General features: G+C 50.5%; 3 protein-coding genes across 6 annotated transcripts in view; 2 read left to right on the forward strand and 1 right to left on the reverse strand.

Moving 5' to 3' along the window:
* Positions 1-15,691, reverse strand: part of NDOR1 (NADPH dependent diflavin oxidoreductase 1) — a 53,184-nt gene that overhangs the window by 34,863 nt on the left and 2,630 nt on the right. Inside the window, exons 1-2 of one of the 3 annotated variants that reach the window (XM_048822667.2) lie at positions 12,429-12,514; positions 5,895-6,029 (exon numbers count right to left, since the gene is read on the reverse strand). In XM_048822667.2, the coding sequence (XP_048678624.1) occupies positions 5,895-6,029 (135 nt within the window). In that variant the 5' untranslated portion in view covers positions 12,429-12,514. Of the gene's footprint in view, positions 1-5,894; positions 6,030-12,076; positions 12,235-12,428; positions 12,515-15,691 lie in introns of those variants that run through there. The other 2 variants (XM_048822670.2, XM_048822668.2) reach the window with 2 other exon arrangements.
* On the forward strand, positions 904-5,599 carry LOC142069453 (uncharacterized). Of its 2 annotated transcripts, none has more exons than XM_075120580.1 (2): positions 904-1,828; positions 4,657-5,599. In XM_075120580.1, the coding sequence occupies exons 1-2, from the start codon at positions 917-919 to the stop codon at positions 5,059-5,061; spliced, it is 1,317 nt and encodes a 438-aa protein (XP_074976681.1). In that variant the 5' UTR covers positions 904-916; the 3' UTR covers positions 5,062-5,599. The 2 variants fall into 2 exon arrangements, with proteins under 2 accessions (XP_074976681.1, XP_074976682.1); XM_075120581.1 differs by having other exon boundaries at positions 904-1,642.
* On the forward strand, positions 12,602-13,310 carry TMEM203 (transmembrane protein 203). The gene has a single exon (XM_048822672.1). It carries the CDS (start codon positions 12,602-12,604, stop codon positions 13,010-13,012), a length of 411 nt encoding a protein of 136 aa, XP_048678629.1. The 3' UTR covers positions 13,013-13,310.

Raw genomic sequence — 15,691 nt, forward strand, 5'->3', positions numbered from 1 at the left:
CTGACCCCCTGCACAGCCCCACACAGCTCCAGCCCTGCACAGCCATGCACAACGCCCTCCCACACAACCCCAGCCCGCCCCCCCGCTGCCCTCCCGCACAGGACACCAGCAGGGAGGGCATTCTGGGAATAGGCAGGCAAGTGAGCAGAGGATGGATCCTCCCCACAGCAGGATCTCATCCAGCAGCTTTAACAAAGCCTGGGTTTATGCAGTACAGCCATGTGCTCAGAAGGGCCCGGCGCACTTTGTCAGAGCCTCTCGGCCCACCCAGCACAGCACGAACAGCAGGTTTTAACAAGACCCATTTGTGGTTTTTGCAAGTGGCTTTGTTTTATCTTATGCTGGCCCCAGACACCCCCAGTTTCTGCAGGACACGCTCATGCTCTTCATCCTGTAGAAACTGGCTGTAAGTAAACCCAGGGTTGAAGGGTTAATGTTTAGCTATTCCACCTGGAAACAGGCGGGGCACACCCTGACTGTTTCCTAGAAGCAATGCACACATTGCTCTATCCAAGGACAAGGGCTAGACATGAACCAGGAGAACTTGATTGTTTGGACAGCAACTGTGGGAGGTTTTCTTAGCCTGGGCTCAAGGCCTGAGAACCAGGATTGTAGTAGATAGGGGATGGTAACTAAGTATATGAATTAACGTCACACATTCCTTTGTGTAGCAGTGTGTAATGCTTAGGGGGAGAAATATAATAAAAGGAGAAGGTGGAAGGCGGGGGGGCAGAGAACGCCCATCTCAGCTGACCAGCCTGCCTGCTTGCAAAAAGCTGTGTTCTGTCTCATCACTGAACCGCCACAACTGGCGCCCAACGTGGGGCCCTCAGCACTCACCTCGCCCGGCAAGGGTTTCAGACGCGTCACTCATCCGCTTCGTGGATCCCGGTGAGTATTTTTCATTGTGGTAAGTATGGGAAGCTCCCTCTCTGCTTTGCAAGTGCAACACCGCAATGAGCTGCAGTATTTGCTGCGTAAGGCTCAGCATGACTGCCCAGCTCGAGCACTTACTCTCCTGCTACAGGAGGTGTGTGCCAAGTGCCCGTGGTATCCTGAAGCCGGAAGCCTTAAGCTAGCAGACTGGGAAGGATTGGGCCAGACATTGCACAAAGAGCCTCGGGCGCCCGTGCAGGCTTTACATGCCCGGCACCTCTGCCGCGATGTGGTACAGCGTGTCGCCTCCGACAGGCCCTCCCTCGCGAGGCTGGTGATCTCACCACCCCCGTCTGCTCCTGCAGCCATCCCCCCTCCTGGCGATGCGACACAGCGTGTCGCCTCGGAAAGGCCCTCTCCAGCACCAACAGAGGGGCTGCCGATCCCGCCGCCCCCGTTCGCTCCTGCAGCCATCCCTCCCCCTGCTTCGCCCCCAGTGCCTCTATTACCACCGCCTCCCTGGCCTTCCCCACCGGAGCCGGTGTGTGATCACCCTCCCCCCGTGGGGCCCCCCGGAGGGTCATCTGCATCTGCTCAGAAGCTTTCGCTGGTGCAACAAATGGTTCACGCGGCGAAAGCTCGATCAGATCTTACAGCGGAGGAGCTGGCTGATCTGGTCTCAGTTTGCCCGGTGACCTGGCAGAATGATGACCAGGGCAACCCCGTGGGCACCTGGACCACTTTGTCATACTCGGTGGTTAGAGAGGTGAGGAAAGCAATTCGTGAGTTTGGCCTGACTAGCACCTTTGTGCGTGGTCTCGTTGAAGGGATAGGTACTGGGTACTCCCTAATCCCTGAGGATTGGAAAACGCTGCTGCGCATGATGTTATCACCTAGTCAGTATGTTATTTGGCTTAGTGAGTATCGGCAGATGGCAGAACGCCAAGCTCAGGTACATGCAGCGCACGGTATCATTTATGAGCAATTGGTAGGGGAGGGCCCGTTTGCTACTATTCAGATGCAGTCTCAACTCCCTCAGGCCGTCTTCCCCATTATTTCCACCTGTGCCCAGCATGCTTTCAAGAAGGTCCCGGATTCAGGCAAGCCTACCAAAAGCTTTGTCAGTATCCGTCAGGGTGCCTCAGAGTCCTTTTTGGATTTTACCAACAGATTGCATGAGGCTATCCTCCGGCAGGTGGATAACACTGAGGCAGCTCACGAGCTCCTGTTAAAATTGGCAGTTGAAAATGCAAACGAGGATAGCCGCCGTGCTCTCCAGGCAGCACAAGCCTCTGGTATTTTAGAGCTCTCAGACATGCTGCGGGCGTGCCAGAACATTGGCACACAAGCCCACAAGGCTGGAGTTCTGGCTGCCGCCCTCAGAAAAACTGGGAAGGAGGGGAAGCGTTGTTACCGCTGTGGTAAGGAGGGTCATTTTCAGCGGGAGTGCCGCTCATCTAAGGCACCAGCCCGACCCTCAAAGAAGTGCCTCAAGTGTGGGAAAGGTTATCACTGGGCTAATCAGTGTCGTAGCGGGTCGGGAAACCGCGCGACGGGTCCCCCCCGAACCCAGGGCCAAACGGGGGTGTTTCCTACTCAGGCAATCGCTCCTCTGCCTTGGAATCCGTAGACTCTATGAGGGCGGCGACTGCTGGAAGTGCAGGGCTTGATTTGATCATGCAGGAGGACACTGACTTTCGGCTGCCAGGGGAGGTCTGTGCCATACCTACACAGGTGACGGGACCTCTCCCTGCCGGCTTTGTAGGTCTTGTTCTCCCTCGCTCACATGCTGGGAAACAGGGCTTTTTTGTCATTCCAGGGGTCATTGATGCTGATTACACTGGCATTATTAAGGTTCAGGTGTGGACTCATCTTCCACAGTCGCTCCCGCGTGGACGGTCAATTGCACAATTGATTTTAGTCCCCTATCAGGTGCCAGCTGCCGAGGATCGAACTCGGGGCGGAGGCGGCTTTGGATCGACGTTGTCTCACTCGCCGTCTCACAGCGCGTCTTCTCCACTTGTTGCTCTGACAATGTCAGTCCGCCCCTCGAAGCCTCAGTTAACACTTCTCTTAGATGATGTTCCTTTTACAGGGCTGGTGGACACTGGAGCTGACGTTATGGTGATTCGTGATCTGGAGTGGCCAGTTAGTTGGCCTACGGTTCCTTCTAAAGAATTGTGGGGGATCGGGGGTAGTAAACCCGGGCGCCAAAGTTTGTCTTGGGTCACGGTCTCTAAACCGGGAGGCCGTACCCTTGCTACTATCCGCCCTTTTGTGCTCCCTGTCCACCTCAATATTTGGGGCCGTGATTTACTTACAAAGTTAGACACCACCCTCGATATTAACATCTGATGGCCCAAAACCCTCCCTCACCCACCGTGCCCTCCGCCTTACCCTTGGTATGGCAATCCTTAGAGCCCGTATGGATTGATCAGTGACCCCTCCCTCTAAAAAAGCTAAAAGCACTTCATTCGCTTGTGCAGCAGCATTTGCAAGCACAGCGACTGGAGAGCTCCACTAGTCCCTGGAACACCCCGGTGTTTGTTATTAAGAAAAAATCGGGTGCTTGGCGACTGTTACATGATTTAAGGGAAATAAATAAACGCATCCAACCTATGGGCCCCTTGCAATTTGGCTTGCCAAATCCAAATTTAATTCCTCAAACCGATCAACTTTGTGTGTTAGATTTAAAAGATTGTTTTTTTTTACCATCCCCCTTTGCCCTCAGAATTAGCTGCTGTTATTTTGGCCTTTCAACCTTTTGCTGATTGTCCCTTTAATTTAATTGTGGATACCTATTATGTTTATTAGGTAATTGATCATTTACCCCTTGCCCTCATTACCCCTCAGGTTGATGCAGACCTCCTTCGCCTGTTTTTGTTTTTGCAGCACCTTTTTGCCACTTGTCATTTCCCTTATTTTGTTGCTCATATTTGCAGTCATTCCCCTCTGCCTGGGCCACTCACTGAGGGCAATGCATGCGCCGGTCGCGCGTTGCGTGGTCAGGTAAATTCCCTTTTTTCTGACCCCATTGAAAGCCATGCCTTTTTTCATCAGTCTGCCTCTGTTTTGGCCCGGCAGTTTCACATTCCTGCTGATCATGCACGTTCCATTGTTCGTTCCTGCTCCCACTGTGCTGCTGCTGCTCCTACTTTTTCTTATGCCGTTAACCCCCGAGGTACCGCAGCAAATCAGCTGTGGCAGATGGATGTTACTCATGTGCCACAATTCCGCCCCTATTTGTTTTTACATGTTTCCGTTGATATTTATTTAAGTTTTTTTTGGGCTTCCCCACAACGTGGGGAAGCCACTAACAAAGTTATTCACCATTTGCTGGCCTGCCTTTTTGTTATGGGTCGCCCCTGCCAAATTAAAACAGATATGCCCCAGCCTACTGCTCTGCAGCCCTCTCCACCTTTTGTGCCCGCTGGGACGTCCGTCTTACACACGGAATCCCTTATAATTTCACGGGCCAAGCCATTGTTGAATGTGCCAATCGCACACTCAAAACCTTGCTAGATAAACAATTAAAACAAGGGGAGCTGCGTCTCCGAACCTTAGGAGACATTTAACAACAAATGCATATCCTCTTGTTTACTTTAAATAATTTAACACTGAATGCAGATCAGCAGACCCCTGCGGATCGGCATTTTCACAAATCTGAGGTACTGGAAAGACCACGTGTCTATTACTGTCAGCTGCCCGATCCACAGTGGCTGGGCCCAGTACCTCTAATCACTTGGGGTCGGGGATATGCTGCTGTGTCTCTCCCTGCAGGACCGTTGTGGGTTCCAGCTCGGTGTGTGCGACCGGCACTTAAACAACATGGCATGGCACCAGGGACTGTCGAATCCCATACCGGAGTTTCAGCTGACCTTGGAGGAGACCGCGTTGCCCCCCGAGTCGACAACGATGGGACGGAAACGGAGGAGGCGTAGCGTCCCAAGCCAGCCCGTGACATGGGGAGCAGTAAAAGCATTGGTCGCCGCGGCTCAACGAAGACTGGCAGCAGATCAACAGCCAGAGACTCCTGAGACTTTGTTTGTGGCGATTCTCGCCCAAATCACTGCTAATTCTGTGATGATTGTGTGCCTTTTGTGCCTGCTATTTCCTAAAAGAAGTGTACCCCTTTTAGATGATTATATTGCAGATGTTGAGCTTTTGGTTATTTTGTGTTTGTAATCATTGGGCTTATTTTTTGCTGCTGCTGTGTACAATGTATTCTTTCCTTGTTAAGATTTTGTAAAATTTTGCCCTGGAAAGCTCCCCAGGTTATGTCCTTGTCTGTCTGGGAGTTAAATAGCATGACAAAACAAATTGACGGCTACCATGAGATGGCCAAATATCAATAAATAAAAAACGGGGAGATGAAGGGTTAATGTTTAGCTATTCCACCTGGAAGCAGGCGGGGCACACCCTGACTGTTTCCTAGAAGCAATGCACACATTGCTCTATCCAAGGACAAGGGCTAGACATGAACCATGAGAACTTGATTGTTTGGACAGCAACTGTGGGAGGTTTTCTTAGCCTGGGCTCAAGGCCTGAGAACCAGGATTGTAGTAGATAGGGGATGGTAACTAAGTATATGAATTAACGTCACACATTCCTTTGTGTAGCAGTGTGTAATGCTTAGGGGGAGAAATATAATAAAAGGAGAAGGTGGAAGGCAGGGGGGCAGAGAACGCCCATCTCAGCTGACCAGCCTGCCTGCTTGCAAAAAGCTGTGTTCTGTCTCATCACTGAACCGCCACACAGGGTGGCACCAATTTGCGCTGACACAGCCAAAGGCATGTTTCACGCCTTCACCAGTTCTTAGTCTTTGCAGCAGCGTAGAGCTTGAGCACCTGCAAGGGGGCTTGGAGGCCAGCACACAGGCCTTGTCAGAGGGCAGGCAGCTGCCGTGCGGCCGGGGTGCTATCCAGCGCACCCTGAAAGGAACTCAGGGGCAAGGGAAGAACGTAGAAGCTGCACAGAGCTCTTCTCGGCCTCAGCTCTCCGTTTACCCCCATACTCACCACAAGGTAACTGTCCAGGGCCTCGACCCGGCAGCGAAAATGGCGCCGCTTGGCTTCCCTGCCAATTCTCTCAGCTGTATCTTGAGCTGTCCCAGTCTGGCTGCCAAAGAGCACGAGGAGCCTCCGTTCCGCCATCTGAAAGAGACAAAACTACTCAACAGAGCCCAGGGAAGCTGAACGCTCTCTAATAGCTCAGGGGCACGGTGATGCTGGGAGCCACTCTGGGGAGTCACCGGGAGCTGCAGCAGGATTCTGTTCGGGTGTAGTTCCAGGGAACTGTGCTTCGGCAGATAGCAAATACCAGGGTGTAGAACTGTCTAACGGTTAGAACAAGGCACAAGCAATCAGGGATTCCGGGCTCTAGTCCCAGGCCCGCTGCTGCCTTGCTGGGCAGCCTTGGGCCAGGCATGCCCTCTGGGCTGCAGTTTGCCCATCTGCAAAATACATGTGGAAATAGGTGCCTACCTCATTGGCTGAAAGAAGGGTGCTGAGACTCACTTAACCTTTGAGAGTCTCCAAAGAGAAACACCAGAGGGGGGCAAAGTAGCATGATTACTACTGCCAAGCCCCTCCGTAGGTAAAGGGACTTGGCAGCAGCTCCAAAATAAAGGGACTCTGTTGGCTCAAAGTCGAGCTGACTGCAGACAGAAATTTCAAAGTAGTGTCAGTCCCCAGCCAACTGCTGTTGATTTGCAATCCCACTTTCCTAGGCTTTCAAATGTTTCCCACCCCTCGTTGCTGTGTGAAGGACCCACACAAACAGGAGAAGTGACTCGCTGTCTAGAATGGGAACAGTAACACTAGCTAGACACAAAGTGTCACCAACTGTACAAAGATCTGACCAGAGAATTTTCCCTCCCTAATCTCTTTCGGTGCCGGGGATCCTGTGTGCATGGCACTCATGTTGGTAACACATCACAAACCCAGGTCAGACTGAAGCCTGAGGTTTAAGTTGACAGTGTCCCAGGAATGACTAAAGGGTGTATCTTGCTTCCAACCAAGGGGAAAGCGAAACTCCCACTAACTCCAGTGGGGACAGTATCGGGCACTTATTTGCTTTTTTAAAAACGTCTATGGTACCTGCCCATTGCTGTAGTATCAGGGTGCACGGTCATCGGCCAACAGCAGAGTCATCCCCCTATAGCCCCAGGGCCAGACACGTGATTCCAAAAGGGTTAGGGGGCCACAGTCAGCACTTTGGGGCAGACCCTCTGATCCATACCACGCAGCCAGCATTGAAAGCAGAAACACCCGCCAGACCTGCTGGAGATTCCCCTGCTTTGAGGGAGGGGAGTCTCCAGCGGGCATAGAGCCAGTATGTTCCCACATCACCGTTCCCACAGTCCTGCGTGCAGGTGGCATGTTGGGGTTTAGAGGGGCACATCAGAAGTGGAAAGGGCAGTGGCTGTTGCAGGTTGTGCTCCACCCATCCGCAGCAGGAGTGGGGTCCCCACCGAGTGCGGGTTAGGGTAACCCCCAGGCTGCTCTGCCTGGGGCAGGGAAGAGAACTGCTGGTTGCTCTCACCTCTCCTAGCAGCTGCGTGGGGCTCAGCTCCCTCTAAGCTGCGCAGCTGCCTATACAGCATCCTGCAGGTGCTCAGGCTGCGGCAGGGAGAGATTCCTCTCCCCCAGCCCCAGACCTGCCACGGCCAGGGGAGAAGCACCCCTCCCCTGGTCCCAACCCGGCCCTGCTGCGGTGGGAGGAGAGGCACCAAACCCAGCCTGGCCCTGCCCCACAGCCCCAGCCCCAGAACTGCAGCAGGGAGAGAGAGCTAGCAGGAGTCCTCTCCCCTGCCATAGCCCCGGGGCAGCTTGCACCCCAAACCCTTCATCCCTGGCCCCACCCCAGAGCCTGCCCCCCCCCGCCAGAGCCCTCACCCGCCCCGCACACCAACCCTCTGCCCCAGCCCTGAGCCCCCTCCCACACTCCAAACCCCTTGGCCCCACCCCCACATGAATTTTGTTGTGGGCACTGATATGGAGGTGATGTGTCAACAGGATCATGTCATACATCACCTCCATATTGGTGCCCATAACAAAATTCATTCCGCACACGTGTGGTAAAAATTAGAGGGAACACTGGTGTGGGAGCAGGGAGCCATCCGGTGCCCGAGGCTGCCCTAGGCTCAGGCAGAGCCAGTCAAGGCCCTGCCCTGCCCTGCTCTCCCCGGGGCTCCCAGCAGAGAAGCAGTTGATTGAGCAGCTGGAGCTATTCTCTTCCCCCCACCTCAGCACAGCAGGCAGCCGAGGGAGGAGGGGGGGCAGGGTCTGCTGAGCAGCTGCAGCAGGGAAGGGGCAGCAGGTTCTCGGAGTGCCCCTGAGGCTTCACGAGAAGCAATGAACCCAATCTCCTCCCCATGGCGATGGGGATTGAACCCATTGCCTCTTATCCTGCCCACAGTAGCAAGAGAGAACAACTTTTCTCCATCTTTTTTTATGGCTGCCTTTCAAATATTTGAAGACTGCTATCGTGTCCCCCCTTAATCTCCATTTTTCCAAACTAAACGTACCCTGTCCCTTCAGAACTTTGCTCACATGCCCAGCATTCCATCCCTTTGATCATCTTTGTTGCTCGCCTCTGGATCCTCCTCAGTTTCTCTACATCCTTTCTATACATTGGTGACCAAAATTGGACAGTCCTCCAACTGAGGCTTAACCAGCACTGAGTAGTACTCTATCATCTCCCGTGACCTGCTCTGTTAAAGCAACCTAAACTTGCATTTGCTTTTTTTGCAACAGCATTGCACTGCTGACTATGTTGAGGTTGTGATCCACCACCGCTCCCAGATCCTTCTCAGCATTGCTGCTGCCAAGCCAGTTTTCCCACTTTCTGTATAGGTGCATTTGGTTTTTCTTCCTTAAGTTAGCACCTGACATTTGTCTTTGTTGAATTTCATTGTGTTGTCTATAGCCCAGTTCTCCAATTTATCAAGATCCCTCTGAATTGTAGCTCTATCCCCTTGCTTTTTGTCATCTGCCAATTTGATCAGGATGCTCTCTAGACCTACATCCAGGTCATTAATAAAGATGTTAAACACCGGACCTAGAACAGACCCCTGTGGGACCCACTTGAGACCTCCCTCCAATTTGACATCATCCCATTAATAGTTAATCTTTGTTTGTGGTTCTTTAACCAATTATGTATCCACTTAATGGTAGTTCTGCCAAACCCACATTTCTCCCGCTTACCTATCATCAGAATGTCATGTGGGATTGTATCAAAAGCCTTGCTGAAGTCCATGTACATAAATTATGTCCACCACATTCCTCCTATCCCCCAAACCAGGGGTCTGGCTGTTTGACCAGGTAGTAAGTTACCAGGATGGCTCCCATCCACCTCCTCCCACTTATGTGTAGCCAGGAGATTCTGACAACTTCATCTGGATGAGGATTTTGCAATTGCCATCTATGCCTTTGTCACCCCAAGACTAAACTGGTGCAGTGTGCTATATATTTTAAATCCATCTGGAAACCGAATATGACATAGAAGTCGACCACCTGTTTGTGAAGTATCTCACTATGGGATCTGCCTCTGTGAGACACCCGTCTTCTCTCCCGGAGATATTCTGCCCCAGGGACTGTCAGCAGAGGGGCTTGAGCTAGAGTCTCCTAGAGATAAATGGGAGGGATTTGCTGACAGGGCATTCTCCATGAGGGGCTGACACACAGAGGTGGCTCACTGCTCTATGGCAGCAACACCTGTCAGGCCTGACATACACACTACACCTAACATACTGTTGCTATGATACATACCCCAAATGATACAATGTAATATACCACCAGAATGACAGGTTTCAGAGGAACAGCCGTGTTAGTCTGTATTCGCAAAAAGAAAAGGAGTACTTGTGGCACCTTAGAGACTAACCAATTTATTTGAGCATGAGCTTTCGTGAGCTACAGCTCACTTCATCAGATGTTTACCGTGGAAACTGCAGCAGACTTTATATACACACAGAGAATATGAAACAATACCTCCTCCCACCCCACTGTCCTGCTGGTAATAGCTTATCTAAAGTGATCAACAGGTGGGCCATTTCCAGCACAAATCCAGGTTTTCTCACCCTCCACCCCCCCACACAAATTCACTCTCCTGCTGGTGATAGCCCATCCAAAGTGACAACTCTTTACATAATCAAGTTGGGCTATTTCCTGCATAGATCCAGGTTTTCTCACATCCCCCCCACCCCCATACACACACAAACTCACTCTCCTGCTGGTAATAGCTCACCAGAAAACTCACAACTCACTGATCATTAATATTAGTGGGTGGTGTATCTTACAGGAAAAATGCAAAATTACACATGTGCTGAACGCATGTTCTTATGGCGGGCGGGCAGGACACAGGGTATCCCAACCTAGGCAAAGGACTGTGGTTCTGCCAGCTTTACAGTGTCTCCACGGTTAACCTCAGAGGTCAAGAAAAACAATTTTTCTTCCTCCCCCTGGTAACAACCTTTTACATACTCGAAAACTGTGAACATGTCCCCTCTCAGTCGTCTCTTCTCCAGACCAAACAAACCCCATTTTTTCAATCTTCCCTCATAGGGCATGTTTTCTAAACCTTCAATCATTTTTGTTGCTCTTCTCTGGACTTTCTCCAATTTGTCCACATACTTCCTGAAATGTGGCACCCAGAACTGGACACAATACTCCACTTGAGGCCTAATCAGAGTGGAGTAGAGTGGAAGAATTACTTCTTGTGTCTTGCTTACAACACTCCTGCTAATACATTCCAGAATGATATTCACTTTTTTTGCAAGAGCGTTACACTGTTGACTCATATTTAGCTTGTGGTCCACTCTGACCCCCAGATCCCTTACTGCAGTACTTCTTCCTAGGCAGTCATTTTCTACTTTGTATGCGTGCCACTGATTGGTCCTTCCTGGAGTACTTTGCCTTTGTCCATATTGAATTTCATCCTATTTACTTCAGACCATTTCTCCAGTTTGTCCAGATCATTTGGAATTTTAATCCTATCTGCCAAAGCACTTGGAACCCCCTCCTCCCCCAAGCTTGGTATCGTCCACAAACTTTGTAAGTTTCAGAGTAGCAGCTGTGTTAGTCTGTATTCGCAAAAAGGAGTACTTGTGGCACTTTAGAGACTAACATATTTATTTGAGCATAAGCATCCGATGAAGTGAGCTGTAGCCCACGAAAGCTTATGCTCAAATAAATTGGTTAGTCTCTAAGGTGCCACAAGTACTCCTGTTCTTTTTGCAAACTTTATAAGTGTATTTTCTATTCCATTATCTAAATCATTGATGAAGATATTGAACAGAACCGGACCCAAAACTGATACCTGTAGGACCCCACTCGTTATGCCCTTCCAGCATGATTGTGAACCACTGATAACTAGTCTCTGGGAACGGTTTTCCAACCAGTTTTGCACCTACCTTATAGCAGCTCCATCTAGATTGCATTTATTTATGAGAGATTTATGATAGATGCTTTTTTATTTATAACAGATGCTTTTATCTTTTTGTCCCTCTACAAAATGAAATAAATAAACCTACCGTTAAGTTTGGTAGGTGACAAAGCCATTACAAACCCCCTTACCAGGAAGCCCACAGCTAAGAAAGCGCGAGTATTGAAGTATAGAAATGATAAGTGAAGTTAAGGTAGGTGATGGCCGGACAAACCTTTGTGACAGGGGCATTAAGGCAGAGAGCACATATCAGCAACTTGAAGGCAAAACTCCTTACAGAAACGTTGCAGTTAGTGTAAAGAACAGCAATGCAATGCTCCGCCCCAGTCTGCCCTGACCTATCTACCGCTTTTGACACAACTGGCTGGGGCCCGGTATTTGTACCCGTAGCGTGGGCCCCTTCTGAGGACCTTAAACACCACCTTGACCCTGCCTCTCTCCACTGTGTAACAACAGAGCTAATGACAGGTTTCAGAGTAGCAGCCGTGTTAGTCTGTATCCGTAAAAAGAAAAGGAGGACTTGTGGCACCTTAGAGACTAACCCATTTATTAGAGCATCAGCTTTCGTGAGCTGCATCCGATCAAGTGAGCTGTAGCCCACGAAAGCTTATGCTCTAATAAATTGGTTAGTCTCTAAGGTACCACAAGTCCTCCTGTTCTTTTAACAGAGCTAATTTAGCCTCAAGTAAGGGTCTTGTTACACGCGGCAGGGCTGCAGCCGCTGATACCGAGGTCTAAGCAGTAGGAAAAAACCTACAGACTCCTCTTCTGAACTCCTTGTCCCGCCTTGGCTTGTGACCGTCCTCCCTGGCTCCCCCCCGCCTCCGCAATCGGTCCTTCAGCGTGTCCTCGGGCGGATCCTCGCCGCCCTCCCACCAGCCCTCGGCAGGGGCGCCCCAGGGCTGCGTCCTCGGTCCGCTCCCCACCCAGGGGCCCTGCCGGGCGGACACTCAACCGCCCACCCGCTTCAGCGCCGGTCGCTCCGCCGGACTCGCGGCCCTGCCTCTGCGCCCGGAGCGCCCTCCCGGCCGCGCGGCTCGGCTGTGCCCGCCGGGCTCCCCCGCGCTGCCACCCCGCAGGCGCGCCGGGACCCGCCCGGCCGGACCCACCTGTGCGGCCGGCAGCGCGCTCCTTCCGCTTCCGGTGACGGCATCAGCGTGCGCCGCCGAGGGGCCGGAAGTCAGGGAGCGACGGCGGCCGTGGGCGGCCTGTCGCCGAGCCGGGCTCTGCGCTGACCCGGGCCCAGGCTGCGGCGGCTGGTGCCGGGCCGGGCCGCGGCGCGATGCTGTTCTCGCTGCGGGAGCTGGTCCAGTGGCTGGGCTTTGCCACCTTCGAAATCTTCCTGCACGTCCTGGCTCTGCTGGTCTTCTCCGTCCTGCTCGTGCTGAAGGTGGATAACGGCGGCGCGGAGCTGTCCTGGTGGAAAGTTTTCATCCCCTTCTTCGCTGCCGACGGCCTGAGCACGTACTTCACCACCATCGTCTCCGTGCGGCTCTTCCAGGACGGGGAGAAGCGCCTGGCGGTCCTTCGCCTCTTCTGGATCCTCACCATCCTGAGCCTCAAGTTCGTCTTTGAAATGCTCTTATGTCAGAAACTAGTAGAGCAGACCAGGGAGCTCTGGTATGGACTCATTATGTCCCCCATCTTCATCCTGCTCCAGCTCCTCATGATCCGAGCCTGCAGAGTAAACTGAAGAACCGGGGCACTGAGGATTTGTACCTGCTTCCCCAGCACTGAAGTATTCACCCCAACCGAAGAGTTAATCGAGCTTTGCGGCTTAGTTTTTGGCATCTTTGTAGTAAATCTCTTTGGCCATGTAAATCTGAGGTGTGAGAAGACGCTTTTGTACTTCATTAAATTATTACATAATATTGGCCCTGTGTTCCCCCAAAACATATATTTATGTTGTGTCATTCATCTAAGGTGCATGTCACACCTTGGTGTTAATGTTAAAATGTCACTTGTTTTGTAATAAAAATGTATAGATGATATTTAGTGGTCTCATTTATAAGCTCTCTTCTTTAGAAAGCCAGTACTTGTAACCATTGCCTGGGAATGTGTGTAACTCTAGGGCTGACTATGTCTTGACCAAGAAATTTGGACCTTGACAAAAAATAATTGACTACCCCTGCTCTGGGTTAGTTAAATCTGCCACAGACTTGATAGCTGAAAAGCATATGCAGCTGTTGGTGTACCAGTCCCACACGATCAGTTTGTGAAAACCTGTGCTCCAACATGTATGCAGGGTTCATGACCTCAGACAGGAAAAAAACCCAGTCTTTATAGAACAAGAACTGAAGCAGTTTGACAGGGGTGTTTTCTGTGCAGATCAGTGTGTTGAATATACAAGAATAAGAAACTCCCAGTACAGAAGAGACTGAATAGCCAAATAGCCTGATGTTTTGAAGTGTGGGTTCATCCCTTACTCTGCTTTGAGAGTCTCATAATTGCAGCCAATGGGAATATTTCCCCCATTTCATAGCTACTTCAGTGCCTAGGGTCAGTGGACTATAAAGTAACTGGCTGTTTTCCTGTTTGCTGGGAATTTGAGATAGCCCTCTACCATTATTTTTAGTGTCATTCATTCTGCGTACTCCATTTCTGTTTGGAGGATGGATCATGTTCTGCTCAGCTGTTGTGGTGCTTCTCAACTGATGTTTGATACTGAACTTTCAGTGGCTTACTAACTGTTCCTATGTGCAACTGTGGATACGTCACTCTTCATATTTGGGAATATAAACTTTGTTTGCATGTTCCCAAAATTTTTAAAATGTGGTCTATGTTAATTTCCTTTGATTTTGGAGGGGTTCTGCTTCCCCGCCTCTCCCCCATTGTGCTCTTTCAAATGGGGTGAGTGAAGGATACAGGATCTTAAGTTTTGTTGCAACTCCAATTCTTATTTTCTTTGTTTTAAAGTATTTATTCTGTTCCTCCCCCTCCAGTCTTTTTTTTTTTTTAAACTGGTTCCAGGTGCATCTAAGACAGGAGGCTGTGCAGCTGTGTATATTCCTGTAGTGTTTTTCAAGGCAGTAACATGCAGGTCATCAGCATCTCATAATCTTTATTTCATGCCTGTGAACTGCTGAGGAAGAGTACTAATGTTGCCTTAGTATCCAAGGAAAACAAGCTGAGATTTTCCAACTAGACGGAGAAAGTTTCATAGGCCTGAACTAAATGGAAAGCCCTGCATTGGACCAGGTAAACGTATCTGAGAATGGTACATGGGAGAGATGGAAAATGACCTATTACATTACACCCAGGCAGTCCTGTCCCCTCCCAGGGATGGGGGCTGTATGGGATTGGACTGCCAGGCAGTCTGGCCCCCTGACTCAGCAGGGGCTGTGTGGGGTTAGTCAGTACCCCTCTGCTGTCACACCGGTGAGCATGTCCTGCTTCTGCACCCTGCTATTACACAGTTGAGTCCTCAGCCCAGTGGTGCCAGGCAGTCTTTGCTAATAGATCTTGGCTGTGTGGAATTCAGAGGGACCCCTTGGTGGTAGTGCTTTGGTTCCCATACCACAGGATGTGCACGGGATTAATACCTTGATGGCTGGATGATCTTGGTAAAGCAGAATTCCCGTGTGTCCGAAAGGTTTCCACGCATTGTTATCAGAACTAACCAAACACTACCTGGTGAGTGTGTTTGAGTATGCATGGTGGTCACATTAATTTTCATTCTGCAAATACAGACTCTTGTTAGCCCCCACTTCAATAATGCCTACAAGGACCTAACCACCTAACAACAGCCAGGTAGCAGGTTAACTTGGGAAAGTGAAAATATCTGTATATCATTTGAGCTTTGTAGTGTCAGGATGTGGCAAATCATTAGCCCTTCTGCATCTCCAAACTCTCTTTTTGTTTCCTTCAGAGTCTAAACTCTTTGGGAGAGAGGCAGATCTTTTGTACAGCAGCACACTGATGTTATCCAAAACAAACACTAAATCCTCCTGCTTTGAAGAAATTTCTGTGCAGCTGAGCATAATTGGTCTGTGCAGGTGTGCAAAAGTCCCTGTGCTCAAGACTCACTAACAGGATCATATGCCTCCTGCAGTAAACAAAGGGCTGTTTTTCTACCTTTCCTGTATGAGGAAGTGAAACTGCTCTTGTTTAAGCAGCAGGCTATATCTGGGAGTGGCTCATTAAAGACTGCAGGTGCTGAAGCAGGTACCAGTACAAAGATCACTCATATAACTTCATGCAGACACATGCTGTCAGCTCCCCCTGCAACCTCTCATGTATTGGTAAGATTTCAGAATGGATTGTACATAAGAGGGCTCAGATAACTGGAGTTATCTGCTGCATGGCCAAATGATTACATAAACTCCTGATTATCCAAAGAAATTTGGTGTCAAGGATAATAATGCCTTTACTA

This window comes from Caretta caretta, chromosome 16 (genome assembly GCF_965140235.1).
Source record: "Caretta caretta isolate rCarCar2 chromosome 16, rCarCar1.hap1, whole genome shotgun sequence".
NCBI classification, from domain to species: domain Eukaryota; kingdom Metazoa; phylum Chordata; order Testudines; family Cheloniidae; genus Caretta; species Caretta caretta.

Coding starts and splice junctions, on each gene's coding strand:
- LOC142069453 (XM_075120580.1), top strand. CDS start 917: ATGGGAAGCTCCCTCTCTGCTTTGCAAGTGCAACACCGCAATGAGCTG. Junction 1,829..4,656: donor TGGCAGAACGCCAAGCTCAG/GTACATGCAGCG, acceptor CTCTCCCTGCAG/GACCGTTGTGGGTTCCAGCT.
- TMEM203 (XM_048822672.1), top strand. CDS start 12,602: ATGCTGTTCTCGCTGCGGGAGCTGGTCCAGTGGCTGGGCTTTGCCACC.